Raw genomic sequence first — 21,481 nt, 5'->3', positions numbered from 1 at the left:
TTTGAAAGGCAAGAAAATACGCACGCTTTGAGGCCTCTCGGCTTCCGTTCAACTTGTGGTCACAACGACAAAGCGAAAATAAAAAGGATAGCAATTAGCTAGCCAGCTAATCTCTTGCATGACTCAGTCGCTGTACATTTCACAGGTTTATGAAAAAAATTGATATGGTCAGGGGACCGGTAAGTGAAAGACAATTGTATCTCAGATTGTAAATAATACATGGTTAGTAGCTACAGTACAAGAAGCAAGTGGGAGGATACATGTCAGCTCCGAGTTGCTATTTAACGATAGTTATACGGAGACTATAACGAAGTCAATACAGTACTGAGACTGTCAAAGGCTTCTAAGTAATTATGACGTGATCCTCCGAGCTAGTTGCGTCATTTCAAGCAAACGCATTAGCTAATGGACTGAAAATAGTATTTCATCAAATAAATAGCTACTAGTAACTTGCTAACGTTAGTTAGCTGGCTACTCAAATAGGGGGGTCAGTGTTCGCTAGTTTACCTCACTCCCACATGATTGACAGCTAGCCATGTAAACCTTGAAAAGAAAATCTCTCTCCTGTCAACAACAGCACAAGCTTTCGCGTACTGTCACTCGTGCTGGTTATTCTGAAGCCACCCTAGCTACCTGTAGGGTCTGTATGCAATTCAGTTAGGCAGTGTTACCATTAGCTAGTCATTTTTGTAAGTGTCCAATGTTTACCGTATTCGATACAGGGCTGAATTTAGAAACGGATTTGGAGTTTTTCAAGTTGAATTTCACCAGTCTATGCATCAGCATTGCCATGGATAAATCTCAGTGATGGAGTCCCAGAGGAAAAGGTATGTAAAGCCCATAGGTAGGGTGTTGTCAATAAAATGTTATGTGATCATCGTATGACAACAAATAATATTTTTCGTGGAAGTCTATGCCCTCCCAAAGCTCTTGTTGTTTCTCTAGCTAGCTACTATAACTTCTGTTCCAGGGCATGTTTTATCTTGGTAATTCAAAAACAATGTATGCTATATCAGTGTGGTTGTTCAGAATCCTTGAGACATGACTTGTCAACAATGTCTGTCTGTCTGTTTGACTGACTGTCTACTTCTGTATGTATTCTACAGCTCTGGTGAGGAGGACAGTTCAGGGGAGCGAGGGTCACTCCACACCTGGAAGGGCTACTCCTATAGTGTCACCCCAGAGAGAGTGCTCCTGTCCAGGCCTGTGCTGCAGGCTGCCCTGGGAACACGCCATGGGGTTCTACTGGTGGAGGGTGAGAGTCAATGGACAGCCTTTGATATAATGGCAATGATATAATGACATTTATGATTAGCCTACTTGATCTATAATTAAATAATTAAATTAAATAATTACATTTATTTTGCTTTGTTTTTTAAAATTACTTATGTACACATACTACTGGCAATCATTTCTAACAGCTCCTCTTGTCTAATAACTGGAATGTTGTGTTGTGGTGTATTTAGGCGGGCAGGTGTACAGCTTCGGTGAGTTCCCATGGAAACAGAGCCAGGTGTCGGAGGTGGGCCCCCTGAAGCCTGTCCTAGAGAGCGCTCTCAGTGGCCAGCGCGTGGTCGCCGTGGCAGCGGGCAGTTTCCATAGCGGGGCGCTTACCGAGGATGGCGGGGTCCACATGTGGGGGGAGAACTCGTTCGGCCAGTGTGGCCTGTCCAGCCTCACTGTAGTCCCCAACCCTACTCCAGTGGCTATCATGGACCCCGACACCAGCCCCCCCCATACCATCCGGGTCATGGAGCTGGCCTGCGGGGAGCAGCACTCCCTTGCTCTCTCTGCCCAGCACGAGGTGTGGGCCTGGGGCAGCGGCTGCCAGCTGGGCCTGGTCACCACCATCTTCCCCGTTTGGAAGCCCCAAAAGGTGGAGCACCTGGTGGGCAGACATGTCCTTCAGGTGGCCTGTGGGGCCTTCCACAGCCTTGCCTTGGTGCGTTGCCTACCACCTCAGGAGTCTCGGCGGCCCCTGCCAGACAAGTGTGGCCAGTGCAACCAGCTGCTCTACACCATGACGGACAAGGAGGACCACGTCATTATCTCAGATAGTCATTACTGCCCCCTAGGGGTGGAGTTGCTGGCTGAAGGAGAGGCCAGGCTGGGGCCTGGAAGGTCCCCTCCACTAGGGCTTCTGAGCTCCCCTTCAGAGCCCCTCCTCTCCTCTCATACCTCTGCCTCAGCGCCAGGTCCCCATCCATCCATAACAGAACATACAGACTATGAGAGGGGGAGGACAGTGGCACAGAATGGGGAAGTCTTGACCACCACAGATGCTGACATCTCTGCTTCTGGGACAGACTCTGATCGAGGTGTGGGGGTGCAGGGTCTCTGAACTCCCCTACCCTGATGATCAGGCAGTGAAAGAATATCTCAAGAAACTGTCTGACACCTCTTTGGCTGAGGAGACTGCCAAGATGACCATAGCAGGAGCAAGTTTTCAGGTTAGTAGTGATGAGTTGATGCTTTAAGCCTAAAGCTACCCAATGTTGCGTACTTGGTGGGTGACAAATTGACTTTCTTGTAGTTTGAGGTCTTTGAAAAGTGACAATGAGCTGTCATGCTGTGTTTCCTGGGTTGTGTTCATTAAGGCACTCAAAGTTAAAACATTTTTGCTAAGGATAACTAAAATGTGCTTTTCATAGGAAGTCTTCCTGTTTCTGTCAGTTTTCTTTTGTGTGTTGCCTAATGCACCTTGTGTTTGTTTCAGCCCCCAGCAGATAGCCTTGACCTCCTGACCTCTGATCTCATCCCCGGGGTCATGCCAGTGACCACCAGCTCTGCCCTCAACAACCTGGTCTCATCCTGTGCCTCCGCCGTGGGCGAGAGAGTGGTCTCCACCTACGAGGCTCTGTCCCTGAAGAAGATGATTAACTACTACTACCCTGGGGTTGGGGGTGTAGCAGGAGTACCCGGTGGGCTTCCAGGGGGACCTGCGGAGGTGCGGGTGCGTCTGGAGGAGTCCATGCAGGGGAAGAAGAGCTGCAGCACGGGGGATATCCGTGAGGAGGAAGCAGAGGGCCTGAGTCGACGTCTCTCTCTGCCTGGACTCCTCTCTCAGGGTAGATACGCTGTTCGTCTCTTATCATCCTCCTCTGCTCATCGCCTCTTATCCTTATCTTCCTCCTATACTCTGATGTGTAAGTATGCGTGTGTGTCCCAACTCATCCTGTGTGTGTGTGTGTGTGTGTGTGTGTGTGTGTGTGTGTGTGTGTGTGTGTGTGTGTGTGTGTGTGTGTGTGTGTGTGTGTGTGTGTGTGTGTGTGTGTGTGTGTTCTGAGATTAAAGCACTCTGCCATAGAGGAATGTGAGGCCATATTAATGTGAGGACTTAACCAGAAGGGTTACAGTAAGGAGGGGAGGGTGTGAGAATAAGATTGAGAAGAAGGGAGCGAGAGGGAAGGAGAGAGCTGGGGAAGTCGGTGTGAAAAAAAAATATATCTGGCCTAATAATCTCTTGAGAAACAGTCAGTGATAGGGCCTGCAGTAATGGCGTTATCTTCTATTGTCACTTTGGTAGGGTGAAAGCTGAAAGGCAGGATTTGTCCCTAGCTCTCTGAGGTTGTCTTAAGTGAATTTTGGATATGCAAGAAACTAATTTGACACATGGGTATAATACACGCTTGAACATGTCCTGTGAAACGGGACAAATTAAAACACCCACCAAATGATTATTATTCGCTCTCTGCTGCAGCCAAGAAGGGGATAGACAGCTCACTGCTCACTGGATAGACACTCTCTCTGGGCTGGCAGATGGCTCTCTCTCTGGGCTGGCAGATGGCTCTCTCTCTGGGCTGGCAGATGGCTCTCTCTGTGGGAGCAACCAACCAACCAATGCCTCCCCAGTGCCGTCTCGGTCTGTCTGTCATCATTAACAGTCCCTCCCATACTCTCTACTGTGGTACAGGACCTGTCTCCAGCGGGGCTCAATCCCTCGTCGTCTGGAGGATGCTGTGAGGGCTGCGTTTCTGGGTTATTGCAGGGGCTTAGAAATGTTTTGTATTTCCAGAGTAGATGATCACTCCATGACTAAACCAGTCATCCTGAGCATTTCTTTACAGTTGTTTACACTCACCTGTGGAACAGAGAGGACTTCATCTGTAACATTAACAGCAGTTGACCGCCGTAACAGAACATGTTTTGGGAGGAAGCGTAGAAAATGTACCATTTTAAGAAACATATCGGTCTGTCTCCGTCTGTAGTGTCCCCCAGGTTGCTGCGGAGGGCCAGCCGGCCCAGGGTGCGAGCGGTGCCCCTCACCCCTGTGGGAGGGCTTCCAGAGGCGGGGGAGCTGCTCCCCTCCCTGCAGACCGAGGTGTGGAGCTGGGGGCGGGGCGAGGAGGGCCAGCTAGGCCACGGGGACAACCTCCCCAGGTCAGTGTCCACTCTACATCAATCGTTGGGGGATGAGAACCATGATTGACAGTTGTGTAGGCCAGTAAAGCATCAGAGTATGAGCGCTGAATCTGACCTAGAATCTGTTTGGCTTTTGCGATAAATAAGATTACATGGACAGGTCGGACCTGATCCTAGATCAGCACTCCTACTCTGAAATGCTTTGGCCCTGGTTGTTGACTGAGAGGTGTTTCTGACCTGCAGGCTGCAGCCACTGTGCGTCAAGTGCCTGAGCAGTAAGGAGGTGGTGCTTGTGGCTGCTGGGGCACATCACTCCCTGGCCCTGACTGCACAGTCCCAGGTCAGAAACTATATTATCACTCCTCGTGGGAGTCTTGAGGGATTCCTCCCAACTGTGTGAACATTTTGTGTGTTTGTGTGCGTGTGTGTGTGTGTTCAAGGTCTTCTCCTGGGGTAGTAACAGCTCTGGCCAGCTGGGACACATGGCATCTCCTACTACTATCCCTCGCCTTGCCAAGGTAAGTGTGTTTCTTTTAATTGAGGAAAATGGTGCCCATACAGTAATCATTAGCACACACCAAGCCAGTATTCCTCCTTTATTCATCCAGCAGCGACACCCCATCGCTGGGCAATGCATGTGAAGGGTGTTCTTTGGCTCCCTGCTACCTTGGCCACGGCTGCTGAAAACAAGGAGAAGGAGAAACACTAGGAGAAACACTGCTAACCTTATATACCCACATGAATAAACTCTGCAACAGAGATTTAAAGCACTCTCCGTCGTAGAACAATAATGCCACATTTCCACTGGGGATTTAACCCAGTGTTTCCTTCAACGCTCGCCGGCTCCTGCGTCTCACTGGGCCATGGCTCCAGCGGCCCTGCTCTGACTTGGAGCCAAGCCCTGGGTTCTTTTCGGATTTTTATTTAACGAACTGTGAACTTGAACACCTCACGAAGCAACGGTCTTGAATGATGCGGAGGTTGTTGTTTCTGCTCGCCACCAGTCTCCTGATAGAAACACAATAAGACGACCTCAACATAAAACACAGGAGACACCCGGGTGTGGGGCTAAGTCTCAATGGAAAAGCACCCTCCGTTGCTTACAGTGATCGCATATCATAGGACAAATATATTTGTGCAGGACTGTTTGTAAAAGCGTGAGTAGCCTTGGCGTGTATCTCCTTTATCTGTAGCATGAGGCAGCTTGATGTACAAATACACCCCCTGGACAGGACACTAGTCTATCGCAGAGCCTTCCCTCCAATCAATCTCCTTAATGCTGATTGCCAAACAGAGACGCGTCAGGTCCCATTTTTACAGTCTTTGGTGTGACTCGGCCGGGGATCGAGCTCCCAACCCTGATCTGCTATGTTTGTCCCTGGTGTGACCCTGTAGCTGTCTGAGGGGATCCGTGTCTGGGACGTGGGTGCGGGGGCGCAGCACACCCTCCTCCTGGCCGATGGGGACTGTTATCAGCCCATCCTTTACTATAGCGGACAGCAGGTCAGAGAGGGGGTGCAGGACACACCCCAGGACCAGACGGAGGGGTACAGCTACACCCAGCAACCAGTGCTGCTCCCCTTCTGCATGAACGTGAGTAGTGGATCACACACACCCACAGTACTGAACCCCTGCTATGTTCGATTTTTATTGTAGTAAGCATCTGCTTCGTGATTTCAACTGCCATTTGGCCTGACGGTGATGTGGGTTTGTGTATCCGTGTTTTAGTTGGGCTACGTGAGCGGTGTGTTTGCGGGGGGCCAGAGCTGCGTGGCGCTAGCCGACCGCAACGTCATGGGTTTCATCGCCAGCCTCCACGAGCTGGCTACTGCCGAGAGGAAGTTCTACTGCAAGCTGAGCTCTGTGAAGAACCACATCCTGCGCCCCCTGTTGGACCTGGGTGAGAACTACTGCTGCAGCTACAGCTCCGCTGGACAGAGGCCATGGGTCAGAGGTTAGGGAGAGAGGGAAGGATTCGTTTTTTTATTATAACGGTAACCATGTCCAATCAAAAGCAACAAATAAAAGTGAACGGTCCGTGTTCAAAAAGATCTGGCATAAAGCTTACATTTTGCTTACATAATGTTGTTGTTCATACAGACCTGTGACTTTTGGTTAACTGTGTGCTGAAATAGAGTAAGTTAGTAAGTATTAGGTTGATTTCTCTTGGATGTGTGTTCTTTCGCATAGTGTTTGTTAACAGGTGTGTGTGTGGTGTGTTCTCCGTCTACCCCTCAGAGTCGTTGAGTACAGCTCTAGACCCGGCGTCCACAGTGCTGCTACGGAGCCTGGTGAGGTGTTATAGCCGCCTGTGTCACCTGACTGGCCAGCACTCTGCCTCCCTCACCGCCAACCTGCGCCGCCGCCGGGAGTTTAAAAGCCTGGTTATGCTGGAGCATGCCAGCATCTTCCTGGACACGTACAATGAGTATGTACTGTTGTGTACACAAACGCACAATGTCTGACACTCCCACTGGTTTTTAACAGGTTGTTTACATGCAGTTCTGTGTGGATAATGACCTCCCCTTCTCTCCTCTTTCCATTCCTTCTCACTCGTCATCGCTCTCTGCCAGGTACTGCTGCTCTGTGGGTAACTTCCTGGTGATGGGGGGCTTCCAGGCTCTGGCCAAGCCCTCGCTGTGAGTGTGTACACACACACACTAGGACATCTAGCAGCCCTAGCTTATTATCCTTACCATTTGCGTGCCCATTATACTATATGTTCATTATCTTTACCATTGACGTAGGCCTGTGTGCTCATTATCCTTGACATTGACCTAGGCCTGTGTGCTCATTATCCTTGACATTGACCTAGGCCTGTGTGGTCATTATCCTTGACATTGACCTAGGCCTATGTGCTCATTATCCTTGACATTGACCTAGGCCTGTGTGCTCATTATCCTTGACATTGACCTAGGCCTGTGTGCTCATTATCCTTTACATTGGCCTGTGTGCTCATTATCATTGACCTATGCCTGTGTGCTCATTATTCTTGACATTGACCTAGGCCTGTGTGCTCATTATCCTTGACCTAGGCCTGTGTGGTCATTATCCTTGACCTAGGCCTGTGTGCTCATTATCCTTGACCTAGGCCTGTGTGCTCATTATCCTTGACCTAGGCCTGTGTGCTCATTATCCTTGACCTAGGCCTGTGTGCTCATTATCCTTGACCTAGGCCTGTGTGCTCATTATCCTTGACATTGGCCTGTGTGCTCATTATCCTTGACCTAGGCCTGTGTGCTCATTATCCTTGACCTAGGCCTGTGTGCTCATTATCCTTGGCATTTACCTAGGCCTGTGTCAGAGGACAGCTGTTTGATGCCTCGTAATTCTGCACACGAGACTCAGGAAGCTCATGCAGCTTTAATTGGAAAGGGAAAAGTCAAAAGATGAATTCTTATGGATTATTTTTAATTATGAAACGGGTGGTAAGAGTCTTTAATGCTGATTGGCTGACAGTACCATGGGTATGACAAATTTTTTTAATACTATTCTAATTACGTGGGTAACCAGTTTATAATAGCGATAGGGCACCTCGGGGGTTTGTGGTATATGGCCAATATATCAGGCTACGGGCTGTATCCAGGGACTCAGTGTTGCGTCGTGGTATATTGGCCATATACCACAAACCCCCGAGGCGCCTTATTGCTTAATTATAAACCAATGTGTTTCTTCATCAAGGCTTCAACCAAGAGCGACTAAATTACCCTTCTCATGCTTTTAACTGAAAAAAAACAATCTCTTTATTTCCTTTTCCATCTCTCCTCTCTTCCCCGTCCTCCCTCCATCCCCTGTTCCTCTGCTCAGAGAATTCTTTGGGAAGTGTCCAGAGCTGTTGCAGCGGCTGGCAGAGTCCAGCGAGGAGAACATTCCTCTGAGTGACCTGTTGGTGACGCTCTTCTACCTGCCCATGAGACACCTTCACGAGTATGGCAGGCTGCTGCTCAAACTGGGAACCTGCTTTGAGGTGGTACGTAGAGGAACTAGGACCGGGGCGTGCACACACACACACGCTCACACACCTTCATACATACTCACTTTCTTGTGTCTCTCTGTCTCTGTCTCGGTCTCTCCAGAGCTCAGTGGACTACCAGAAGCTGCAGGACGGCTGCTCTAAGTTTGAGGCCTTGGCTCTTCATCTGAAGAGGAGGAGGAAGGAGGCAGAGTACACATACCACTTCTGGAAGAGCTTCCCTGGCAAGATGACGGTCAGTGGCCTGGTCAGTTGGTTTGACCACAGTAATCAGTGCCAGATTCACACTATTGAGCCAATGCCAACCATACTGTGCTCGCTCAGATATTTTCTTTTCACATTGTCCTTTCAATGGTTCCAGCAACTATGGTGGATTTTATAGTCAGGCCACCACAGTACAGCTTGGTTTGGGTTTGGCTCCATAGTGTGAAATGGGTATAAGAGCTTTCATTCAGCCCAAAATCTCCAGTTTATCAACCTCTTAACCTCTTGTCCCATTCCTGTTCTAGGATTCCCTGCGTAAGCCCCGCCGGAGGCTGATCTGTGAGAGCAGTAACAAGGCCCTGACGCTACAGAACTCTGGAAGGTTCTCTGTCAACTGGTTCATCCTCTTCAACGATGCACTCGTTCACGCTCAGGTAAACACAGCTCCTCACAGCTCTTACAGCTGGCTCTTACAAAGGTGCCAATGTCCTTTTAGTTCGTTTGTTCTTTCTTTCACTTAAAAAAACTGAGTTAACACCCTCAGAGCATTTGATATGAATATATCTGGTGTGTTGACTGACTCCTATCAAGTTGTGTGTTTGTCTTTGTCCTATCAGGGCGTGGTTCCCTATAAAAGCCTTGTAAGTATGCAGCAGCAGCAGCCAGTGTACTGACCCCTAGTCATATGCAGCGCCCCCGTGTGGCCAGGGCTTGGCTTAGGATGTAGGCTTGATGTAGCAGCTCTTTAGGCACCTTCTGCCTGTCCTAAACCACAAACACTGGCTTCCCAGCTTGAAGTAACACCCACACAGACAGACACAGTTTTTCTGATCTTCTTCATGCACATATGGTGTACTAACACCTGGCTGGAATAAGCCTTGATTTCTTGAAGCTCGCAGTAAAGAGTCAAGAATGGAGGTTATTTACCTTCTCTGCCTTCTCCCTCAGGCTTTAAATAATACAACTGCTCCTGAACATCAGGAGCCCCAGAGCGGGGTCTGTACACCACTCTACAGAGTGCAGCTTCTCCTCAGCCGAGCCCAGTGCCCCCTTGCCCTCTGATGCTAGCTGAACTGATACTTTTTAATAACTAAGGCTCTCTGTAGTATATTGCCGAATTCTATGACCTCGTCGTAGTCATAGCAACATAGACATCAATATAAACGCAAATCTAAAAAGATAAGACTGACGTTATTGGGTCTTCCCAACGTGTGCGTCTTGGTTATTTAACCAAGATGCCTTTTGGCCCACTTTTTTATTTGTATTTTTTGTTATCTGGAGCCTTAGTTATCATTACTCTGAAACCATGTGACACAACATGTGAGGATCAGCCGTCTCAGGTTCACTTCTGTCAAACAGTTTCTGTTCCTTTTTGATTTATGTTTAATTCCAAGGAGAGCATTTCTTGTGTTTTGATGACGTAGTGAGCGTTTTTAATCCCCGTCGGTTCCACCTTATGTGTGCTGTGTCTGTCGGCCTGCCTCGTGCCCTGTCGCCCTCGCCTCTCCATGTGCCATGCATATTGGCATCTCCTAGGTGACTGTGTTAGCTCCAGTGCCCTGACTACTTCCCTGACTGTTGAACCAGTGTACTGTAGCTGAGTGTATCGGCATACTGAGGTCTCGCTCTCCCCTCCCTCTCCTGCAGTTCTCCACCCACCACGTCTTCCCATTGGCCACACTGTGGGTCGAGCCCATCCCGGAGGAGAACACTGGCCTGTGAGTCTGTCAATCACCCTATCTGTCCAATCAGAGTGTTTAACTGGTGTGTTATTGACCCCTTAGCTCAGCGTTTCCCAAACTCTGTCCTGGGGACCCCAAAGGGTGCACAATTTATTTAATTTTTTCCCAAGCACTACACAGCTGATTCAACTAATCATCAAGTTTTGATCATTTGAAGCAGCTGTGTAGTGCTAGGGCAAAAACCAAAACGTGCACCCCTTGGGGTCCCCAGGAACGAGTTAGGGAAGCGCTGCTTCAGCTGAGCTGTGCTATGTTCCATCCAGGCATGGACTGAAGTTGATCTCACCTGAGGAGACCTTCACCCTGTTGGCCTGTTCTTCCATGGAGAAGGTAGGCCACTAGCCAATAGCCAGGCTTCACTACTCAACTGCTCAGGTTACAAGTATGTAGTGGTTGTCTTTGTAGAGCTAAAGTTGCCTAGTTGGGTTCTGTTTGTGGAGCGTGTGGTGACAGACGGTGTAACAACCCATTCAGTTAAATTAAATTCACTTCAATATGACTATTAACCGACCTGTGTTCTTCAGGCCAAGTGGCTTCGCTCAATCAACCAGGCGGTGGACCAGGCCATGACTGGGGCGGGGCAGTCAGGCTCAGGGGCAGGGCAGAGGGCGGAGCCTCCCATCTCCCGGACCGCCTCTTACACCTTCTACAAGGACAGCCGTCTGAAGGAGGCCACCTACGAGGGTCGCTGGCTGGCCGGCAAGCCCAATGGGAGGTGGGTCTAGCTGGGGAAGGAGGGAATCAGGACCTTGTACTTCTGGTTCCACTTCTGTACAGTCACAATTAATAGAAAATTGAGGGGTTGTAGGAAAGCGCTGACTTGTTGTGCATGTGTCCTTGTTTCCAGGGGTATGGTGAAGTGGCTTGATGGGAGAATTTACACGGGGACGTTCAAGAACGGACTGGAGGATGGGTCAGTCAGTGTAAATCGATCAATAAATCAATGTATCAATCACTCTAGTCAGAAATAAAGGCATTTCTCATTGTTCTGCTGTTTGTTTATGGGTCGTAGTTTTGGAGATTACGTTATGCCCAGCAAGACGTTGAACCTGAACGACCACTATCAAGGCCACTGGAAAGAAGGGAAGATGCACGGCATCGGAACATACAAGTGAGTCTGTTTGGCTTTGTGAGGAGTTCAACATTATTTAAGAAAGACCCTTAAGGTTAAAAAATCACTTTAAAAAAAAAAAGCTTGACCTGGAGTTTGCAGGCACGTCTGTGTACATCGGCTGTAGGGTTTCCGCTGTGTATCCTACCAATGTGACTGTCGTCTATGCAGGTATGCTACAGGTGAGTTGTACGAGGGCTCGTTCCAGGACAACATGCGCCACGGTCATGGGATGCTGCGCAGCGGCACGCTGAACTCCTCCTCCCCCAGCGTCTTCATCGGCCAATGGGTGCACGACAAGAAGACGGGCTACGGGGTCTTTGATGACATCACCAGGTAGTGGACCGCTCCAGCCCACCCTTTTCATCCTACCGCGCTAAACTGTACCGAACTGGCCTGGTTACGCATCCAGCTAGCTCAGTACGATTGGGGTTGGATTGATAGTGTGAAAGGGGTATTAGTGTATCTGAAGTGCTGATGTTACGTGGTGACCTGTGTTGTTCCGTCAGAGGAGAGAAGTACATGGGCATGTGGCAGGATGACCAGCGGCAGGGCACGGGCGTCATAGTAACCCAGTTTGGCCTGTACTACGAGGGAGCCTTCAACAACAACAAGATGCAAGTGAGTTCTGGTCAGTGGGGTTCTTCCTCCTGATGCTAGCTGAACGTTAGCACCAAGGTGTTAGAGGAGAGGAAGAGGATCACCTCTCCATTTAGCTTTTTTTTTTATTTAATTCTCGCTGTCTCAGGGCACAGGGGTCCTGCTGTCTGAGGACAACACCACATATGAAGGAGAGTTCTCTGAGGACTGGACTCTCAACGGAAAGGTCAGTGAAAGAGGAGCGGCACACAAACAAGCCTGAACACTCTCTCTCACACACACAGCTTGCACTCATACACATTTCGCCTACATTTAAGCAGACACGTGTATAATACAGCACATTGCTGTCCCTATCTCTCAGGGTGTGCTGACTATGCCTAATGGGGACTACTTTGAGGGCTCCTTCACCGGGGAGTGGGGCTCCGGCCTGAAGGTCACCGGATCCTTCTTCAAACCCAACCTCTACGACTCAGATGGGGACAAGGGTCGCGCTGTGTACGTCTCTGTGCCATTGGTTTTAGTATGGTGGAGGATTAGCATATTTAAAGATTTTTGGTTTTGATCTTTAGTGTTTAAAACAAAAAATATATATATATATATTTACATTTAAGTCATTTAGCAGACGCTCTTATCCAGAGCGACTTACAAATTGGTGCATTCACCTATGACATCCAGTGGAACAGCCACTTTACAATGGTGCATCTAAATCTTTTAGGGGGGGGTGAGAAGGATTACTTATCCTATCCTAGGTATTCCTTAAAGAGGTGGGGTTTCAGGTGTCTCCGGAAGGTGGTGATTGACTCCGCTGTCCTGGCGTCGTGAGGGAGTTTGTTCCACCATTGGGGGGCCAGAGCAGCGAACAGTTTTGACTGGGCTGAGCGGGAACTGTACTTCCTCAGTGGTAGGGAGGCGAGCAGGCCAGAGGTGGATGAACGCAGTGCCCTTGTTTGGGTGTAGGGCCTGATCAGAGCCTGGAGGTAATGAGGTGCCGTTCCCCTCACAGCTCCGTAGGCAAGCACCATGGTCTTGTAGCGGATGCGAGCTTCAACTGGAAGCCAGTGGAGAGAGCGGAGGAGCGGGGTGACGTGAGAGAACTTGGGAAGGTTGAACACCAGACGGGCTGCGGCGTTCTGGATGAGTTGTAGGGGTTTAATGGCACAGGCAGGGAGCCCAGCCAACAGCGAGTTGCAGTAATCCAGACGGGAGATGACAAGTGCCTGGATTAGGACCTGCGCCGCTTCCTGTGTGAGGCAGGGTCGTACTCTGCGGATGTTGTAGAGCATGAACCTACAGGAACGGGCCACCGCCTTGATGTTAGTTGAGAACGACAGGGTGTTGTCCAGGATCACGCCAAGGTTCTTAGCGCTCTGGGAGGAGGACACAATGGAGTTGTCAACCGTGATGGCGAGATCATGGAACGGGCAGTCCTTCCCGGGAGGAAGAGCAGCTCCTTCTTGCCGAGGTTCAGCTTGAGGTGGTGATCCGTCATCCACACTGATATGTCTGCCAGAGAGATGCGATTCGCCACCTGGTCATCAGAAGGGGGAAAGGAGAAGATTAATTGTGTGTCGTCTGCATAGCAATGATAGGAGAGACCATGTGAGGTTATGACAGAGCCAAGTGACTTGGTGTATAGCGAGAATAGGAGAGGGCCTAGAACAGAGCCCTGGGGGACACCAGTGGTGAGAGCGCGTGGTGAGGAGACAGATTCTCGCCACGCCACCTGGTAGGAGCGACCTGTCAGGTAGGACCCAATCCAAGCGTGGGCCGCGCCGGAGATGCCCAACTCGGAGAGGGTGGAGAGGAGGATCTGATGGTTCACAGTATCGAAGGCAGCCGATAGGTCTAGAAGGATGAGAGCAGAGGAGAGAGAGTTAGCTTTAGCAGTGCGGAGCGCCTCCGTGATGCAGAGAAGAGCAGTCTCAGTTGAATGACTAGTCTTGAAACCTGACTGATTTGGATCAAGAAGGTCATTCTGAGAGAGATAGCGGTAGAGCTGGCCAAGGACGGCACGTTCAAGAGTTTGAGAGAAAAGAAAGAAGGGATACTGGTCTGTAGTTGTTGACATCGGGGGGATTGAGTGTAGGTTTTTTCAGAAGGGGTGCAACTCTCGCTCTCTTGAGGACGGAAGGGACGTAGCCAGCGGTCAGGGATGAGTTGATGAGCGAGGTGAGGTAAGGGAGAAGGTCTCCGGAAATGGTCTGGAGAAGAGAGGAGGGGATAGGGTCAAGCGGGCAGGTTGTTGGGCGGGCGGCCGTCACAAGACGCGAGATTTCATCTGGAGAGAGAGGGGAGAAAGAGGTCAGAGCACAGGGTAGGGCAGTGTGAGCAGAACCAGCGGTGTCGTTTGACTTCGCAAACGAGGATCGGATGTCGTCGACCTTCTTTATATATATATATATATATATATATATGTATGTGTGTGTGTGTGTGTGTGTGTACACACACACACACAAATAAATTGTAAGGCTGTCTGTCTGCAGGGCATCTATGCCTTGAAAAAAGGTTTGATCGTTTTGAAATGAACCCGGTCAAGTGAATGTGTATGTGAACATAGAAAATGTGTATTAATTCCTTGTATGTGCGTCTCCAGTAAGCTGGGGCGCCTGGCAGTGCCTCCGGAGGAGAAGTGGAGGGTAGTGTTTGAGGAGTGTTGGATGAGGCTGGGCTGTGAGGCCCCTGGTCAGGGAGAGAACCAGCGAGCCTGGGAGAACATTGCTGTAGCCTTGACCACCAGCAGGAGACAGCACAGAGACAGGTAGAGAGAACAGCGACCACACACAGTACTTCCATCTCACATTCACTCGCTATTTCACTCTCTCACTCACACACAGTACAGTAGTCTAAGTGATATTGGTGTGTGTGTGTTGCAGCCCGGAGATGAACCTGAGTCGGACTCAAAACAGAATGCTGGAGAGTCTGGAGTTCATCCCTCAGCAGCATGTTGGTCCTGTTACCATGGAGAAGTATGACAGTATCCGGCGTTACCTCGTCAAGGTGAGCCAACGACCCCCAGGTGACTTACTAACCCGCCTAATCCCCCTCAGCCAATGGACCCACGCACCAACGTGTCTGCCAAGCAATATCTTTCAGTATCGGTTAAGTTGTTTTTCTAATAATCATGAAGAGATGTCTGAACCGTCGTTCTGAGGTGTCCTTGTTCATACTGATTTACTCTTTAATTCTAACCTGAAACTCACACATTAACCTTCTCTGTCCTCCATTATGTGCCCCCCCCCCCCCAGGCATGTGACATGCCCCTGCACCCCCTGGGCAGGCTGATGGAGACCCTGGTGGCTGTCTACAGGATGACCTACGTGGGGGTGGGGGCCAACCGCCGTCTTCTGCTGCAGGCTGTTAACGAGATCATGTCCTACCTGGCCCGCATCTTCCAGCTCGTCAGGTGTGTGTGTGTGTTGCCTTAAACAGTTGGATACTATTTTTCCATTCCGTTTGGCCCTAGGCTAGCCTGTTTAAGCCATGTGCTGTATGTGTGATGTACTGAATATGTGGTGTTTTGTCTTTCAGGTTCCTGTTTCCAGATCTGCCTGAGGAGGGTGGAGCGATCCCTGAACCATCCTCTGACCCCCAGGACAAGAAGGACTCCAACTGCGCAGACACCCAGCTAGAATCCCCCAAACCTGGGTACGACCATAGCATATCCACCCTCCCTGGTTGGAGCCTGTGGAGAGTCTTCAGTGGTGTGGCTACGCAGCAGTCATATACTGAATCCGTAGTCTTAGATGACTTCTAGATAAATATGTAGGCTATGTATTTGGGTGTTTATTTGATTGAGAACACCTCTATATCATGGATCTGTTTTGCCGTGCAGGGTCCAATGGGAGCTACCTATGGAGGATTATGTACAAAACTATAGAAGATTACGTTACAGTATGTCTTGTGTAAAAAGAACACATGTCACTTGTTCTTTAAATACTGTTTCCTTCCAGAAGAAAAATGAAGTATTTAAGCCCCTGAATGTGTGTTGAATGATGTCCTGTGTGTGTGTGGTTTCCCCAGGCGTGTGGTGAGTAGCTCCGCTCTGCTCCTGCCGGTGTTGCTGCCTCGTCTCTACCCCCCTCTCTTCACCCTGTACGCCCTGGAGAAGGAGAAGGAGGACGACGTGTACTGGGAGTGTGTCCTCCGCCTCAACAAACAGCCGGACGTGGCCCTGCTCGCCTTCCTCGGCGTGCAACAGTGAGTCTCTCTCGGACTGACCAATGAGGTTGGGAATGAATAGTAGCCTCTTCTGATCTCGCCATCTTACATTCTGTTGAATCCATGTAGCGAAACAGAATGTAGGCTTGCGAGGTCAGGATAGTTGTACGGGGCTAAATGAAAAGGACCCATGTTTTTAATAAAAAAATAAAAAGATTATCGATCGTGTAACCTGACTGTCCTGACCTGGAAAAAACTGTAGTTATAACATGTTAAAATGCATCTCTTTTGCTTTCAGTAAGTTTTGGCCAGTTTCGGTTCCAGTGCTGGGGGAGAAGACTGAGGTATGACACTAAGTACATTCTGAATCACACTGCCCTCCTGTGGGTGAATTACAACATTGCATCAAGTACATGTTAGATTGTCCTCTTTCTAGGTTGTGTCCAGCACAAAAGATGCCTGTTTTGCCTCTGCAACGGAGACCTTACAGCAGATCAGGTACGCTTTATCCAGAGCAGTCCTATATCGTCATGAATGAATGGGTCCCATGCACTCTTATGATATTGCAGTTCAATGTGGTTGATGTGTATTAAGACTGTTTTTTTTTTTTTTTTTTTTTTGTCAGCACAACGTTCACCCCATCTGACAAGCTGCAGGTGATCCAGCTGACATTCGAGGAGATCACAAAGGAAGTGATGTCATCTCTGGAGGATAACTTCCTGTGGTCCATGGATGACCTGTTTCCTGTGTTCCTCTATGTGGTGCTGCGCGCCCGGTGAGTCGATGAGAACACACACATGTCTCTATGTTCCTGAGAGATGCACAGAAATCTGATTTTCATCAAATTACAAATCAGAACTACAAATATATTTACAGTACCAGTCAAAAGTTAGGACACACCTACTCATTCCAGGGTTTTTCTTTATTTGTACTATTTTCTACATCGTAGAATAATAGTGAAGACATCAAAACTATGAAATAACACACATGGAATCATGTAGTAACCAAAAAATTGTTAAACAAATCAAAATATATTTGAGATTCTTCAAAGTAGACACCCTTTGCCTTTGACAGCTTTGTACACGCTTGGCATTCTCACAACCAGCTTCATGAGGTAGTCACCTGGAATGCATTTCAGTTAACAGGCGTACCTTGTTAATTTGTGGAATATCTTTTCTTAATGCGTTTGAGCCAATCCGTTGCGACAAGGTAGTGCTGGTATACACAAGATGGCCCTATTTGGTACAATAACAAGTCCATATTATGGCAAAAAAAGACAGTCCATCATTATTTTAGACATGAAGGTCAGTCAATCCTGAAAATTTAAAGCACTTTGAACGTTTCTTCAACTGCAGTTGCAAAAACCATCAAGCGCTATGATGAAACTGGCTCATGAGGTCCGCCACAGGAAAGGAAGGCCCAGAGTTATCTCTGCCTCAGAGGACAAGTTCATTAGAGTTACCAGCCTCAGACATTTCAGCCCAAATAAATACTTCAGAGTTCAAGTAACACACATATCAACTGTTCAGAGGAGACTGTGTGAATCAGGCCTTCATGGGCGACTTGCTGAAGAAAAAAACCACTGAAGGACACCAATAAGAAGAGACTTGCTTGTGCCAAGAAACACAAGCAATGGACATTGTGGTGGAAATCTGTCCTTTGGTCTGAGTCCAAATTTGAGACTTTTGGTTCTAACCGTCGTGTCTTTGCGAGATGTTGAGTAGGTGAAGGGATGATCTCCGCATATGTGGTTCCCACCATGAAGCATGGAGGAGGTGTGTGGGTGCTTTGATGGTCTGTGAATAATTTAGAATTCAAGGCACACTTAACCAGCATGACTACCACAGCATTCTGCAGCGATACACCATCCCATCTGGTTGGGGCTTAGTGGGATTATCATTTGTTTTTCAACAGGACAATGACCCAACACACCTCCAGACTGCGTAAAGGGTATTTGACCAAGAAGGATAGTGATGGAATGCTGCTTCAGATGACCTGGCCTCCACAATCACCCAACCTCAACCCAATTGAGATGGTTTGGGATGAATTGGGGGGCAGAGTGAAGGAAAAGCAGCCAACAAGTGCTCCGCTTCAATACTGTTGGAAAAACATTCCAGGTGAAGCTGGTTGAGAGAATGCCATGTGTGCAAAGCTGTCAAGGCAAAGGGTGACTACTTTGAAGAATCTCATATAAAATATGTTTTGATTTGTTTAACACTTTGTTGGTTACTACATGATTCCATGTGTTATTTAATAGGTATATTTATATATTCTACAATGTAGAAAATAGTAAAAAAATAAATAAAAAAAACATGAATGAGTAGGTGTTCAAACTTTTGACTGGTTGTGTTAACCAAGGCTATGTTTCTCTTAAGGATCAGGAACCTGGGGTCAGAGGTGAGTCTGATAGAGGACCTGATGGACCCCTGTGTACAGCACGGAGAACACGGCATCATGTTCACCACACTCAAGGTATATACACACACACACACACACACACACACACACACACACACACACACACACAGCATACATTCTATGGCAGATACCATCCAAATGCATGCACTCAAATTCAACTTATTCAGATACTCATAACATATTAATGTGATCAATGCACACTTTAACACACTACTTCATAGGGAATAAATAAATCTAACTATCTGTATAATATATTCATGTTTATTTCCCTGTCCGTCAGGCGTGTTACTATCAGATCCAGCATGAGAAGACCACATAAGAACCACAGAGAATCTCTGTATTGTATACTGCAGCAGCTCTATGTAAAGTGGCAGTCAGCCAATTAGAGAGCAGGGATTGGAGAGGTTTGGAGTGATGCTGTCTCAGGGTCGTCACAGGAGGGTCACGATGACTGACAGACAGGCTGCTGACTGTCCATCTGTTCCCCCGTAGCAGGATCCCCTCCCCCATACGTAAACACACACACAGCTCCCCGCTCTATCCGCTTCCTTTTGGTGACCATGTCATCAGGCTCATTCACCTACTTGATTGATCAGGTTGACCTCTGTAAACCCAAGGTGTTGTAAAACTGTATTGGCAGTTTGGCCAGTTCATCTGTCCATAGGCTTTGTGACTCCTTAGCCCCTGAATGAAGGAACCTGCTCCTTGAAGCCGTCTGGAATAGGGGCTTACTGTGATGTGCGCCGAGCCAGTGGAGTTTTAGCTTGATCGTGGACTGTTGTGAATATGACTGGCTATTTCCTATTCGCACTACAGTAGTGGCAGAGATGATAACCGCCTCGTTTGTCACCCAGCTCTGGTAGTGAAATGGAAGTTTATGAAGAGAAACTGCAAGGTTTAAAATCCAAGTGAGACTCACCCTGAACTTGGAGCCTGTCTAATAACAAGACACCATCCTGTATGTACAGTATGAGGTGGCAACTTCCATTGGACCTCAGCCCTCAAAAGCACATGTTATTTAATGGACCAACGCAATACGTCACATTGATGCCACTTAAAACACGAAAAAGGATTTAACCTCCGTGATATCTGAGGCTGTGTACGGATCGCTAGCCTGCGCTCACTCAGAGCAACACCAGATGAAGTTGTTTTTGTAGTTGAAATGTCAAATGCACACTCGGTACAGTTTTGGTGTTATTGTTGTGTTCATTGTTCTGGGGGGGAATCTGAAATATACAGCTCTGTATTCAGGTGATTTTTGAAGATGTGAGATTGGGTGACGCTCTGTTTCTCACGTGATGCAGTTAAATGACAGCCAGCTAATGTGCACCTCAAATGCTAGCCTTTTAAAATATTTCCCTTCGTACTGCGTCCTATGTATTTATAACCACTCTGTTTGCGCGGTATTTATAATGCTACAAGGTGTTTGTTTGTTCAGGTCACTTTGTTATTGTACACCAGAGCTGGAATTCAAATGAACACCTATATGAAATGTTGACATTTGATGGGTAACACACAGTAGAAGACTGTTTCTTTTTTTTGTTATAAATCTCTTCCTGCAATATATAGCTCATGTAATGTTCATGTTTGGGGTTCGTCAAATCAGATGGAGGCTATTACCAGGAAGCAATATTGTTAATGTATTTGTTTGGTGTGCTCTTTTCATGCAGACAGTCTTATGACAGTATGATGCAGTATTTGTTACTACCTGCAAGGCAATCACTACCCTGAAGAAACTGTCTCTGTTCAACTAGTTGGGGGCTGATCATGCTGTAGTGGCATTGTGACGGTTAGACAGCGGTTATACCAAAAGCAATTTTCTTTTTTTTATATCAAATCTAGGCAGAATTATTGATCTGGGGAAAATAGTTTGTTACAACTATGAATTGAGTGTTTGATGGAACACGCAGTACATAAGAATTGCTATTTTAAACAGAATTTGATTTGGTTAACTTTTTTTTTTTTTTTTTTTTTTTTTTTTTCCAGCTTGTTTGTCATTTGTATGGTCATTCCAAGATTTACCTCCATTTTCCCCAATAATTCCTTTGGCATGGACTGGTTATTTCTCTGTATATTTGTTTACACCTGAAACACATGACATGAGGTGCTGCATGATAGGAAATGTATCAAGTGTTTGGACCCATAGACTGACAACATACATCTTCCTTCTATGATTATAATGTGACTGCTTGTACTTCCAGGTTAAGGTGTGTTCAATTGGGTAGCGTTATCTGTATGTTGTCACGTTGGTCTTTTTTAGGGGAATGATGTCAACATTTTGTCTAATGTACATCTTCATGTAAAGAAAGGGCAATAAAGCGAGCTGACAAATTTCCCTTTTTAAATGACATTTGTGTCTGTATAAGTTTGCCTTTAAAAATTCAACCGTCTGTTCCCTGTTAGTTTGGTTTAATTGTTTAGATACTTTGGTTTTAACAGTCAGATTAGAGGCCAAAGGTGACTGTTTTGTAAATATTTGTAGTGCTGCTGACAATCCTCTAAGCTTTGTCCCATTTCTAAAAAGCTAGAGGCAGGGGGTGAATTAATGACCATACAAAAATAACTTTTTAAATCCAAAGCCTTTTAAAGTGCAGCAAGATAATCTTAGATTTAATAAATTACTTCATAAATCACAAACAACCAGTTTCTGATGTTTGATGAAACCTTGGTAAATAAGTCCACAGTAAGGAGTTGACTGTGTGACAGTCTTAGGCTTAGATTCAATCAGAGGATCTTTTGGTGGTGTCAGAAGTGGAACTGGAACTGCGTTGGAGCCGTCAAATTGGTGAGCAGCTGTTCTGGTGTTCTATTATGCTTGTCCGGGTGGAACTAGGCAAATCAAAATATGTTTTAGATTATTCAATGTAGCCACCCTTTGCTTTGACAGCTTTGGACACTTGGCATTCTCTCAAC

The 21,481-nt window shown here is 47.5% G+C and overlaps 1 protein-coding gene across 1 annotated transcript; it reads left to right on the top strand.

Moving 5' to 3' along the window:
- Positions 1-54: 54 nt before the first annotated feature.
- LOC118363165 (alsin-like) lies at positions 55-20,916 on the top strand. Its single transcript, XM_052488591.1, is given in 35 exon segments — positions 55-179; positions 723-827; positions 1,107-1,255; positions 1,467-2,305; positions 2,307-2,450; positions 2,717-3,068; positions 4,209-4,380; positions 4,606-4,702; positions 4,803-4,880; positions 5,758-5,955; positions 6,091-6,262; positions 6,601-6,790; positions 6,936-7,001; positions 8,170-8,332; positions 8,439-8,570; positions 8,845-8,973; positions 10,187-10,257; positions 10,545-10,611; positions 10,806-10,996; positions 11,129-11,194; positions 11,294-11,392; positions 11,564-11,728; positions 11,902-12,013; positions 12,141-12,218; positions 12,354-12,487; positions 14,586-14,750; positions 14,866-14,989; positions 15,238-15,395; positions 15,521-15,637; positions 16,013-16,189; positions 16,449-16,494; positions 16,587-16,648; positions 16,776-16,925; positions 18,526-18,622; positions 18,849-20,916. Coding segments are annotated over 34 exon segments (5,019 nt in total). The 5' UTR covers positions 55-179; positions 723-807; the 3' UTR covers positions 18,888-20,916.
- Positions 20,917-21,481: the final 565 nt, after the last annotated feature.

Source organism: Oncorhynchus keta, chromosome 30 (assembly GCF_023373465.1).
Source record: "Oncorhynchus keta strain PuntledgeMale-10-30-2019 chromosome 30, Oket_V2, whole genome shotgun sequence".
Classification (NCBI taxonomy): Eukaryota; Metazoa; Chordata; class Actinopteri; order Salmoniformes; family Salmonidae; genus Oncorhynchus; species Oncorhynchus keta.
Note: the sequence above shows the minus strand (reverse complement) of the source record. Positions and strands in the feature narration are given on the sequence as shown.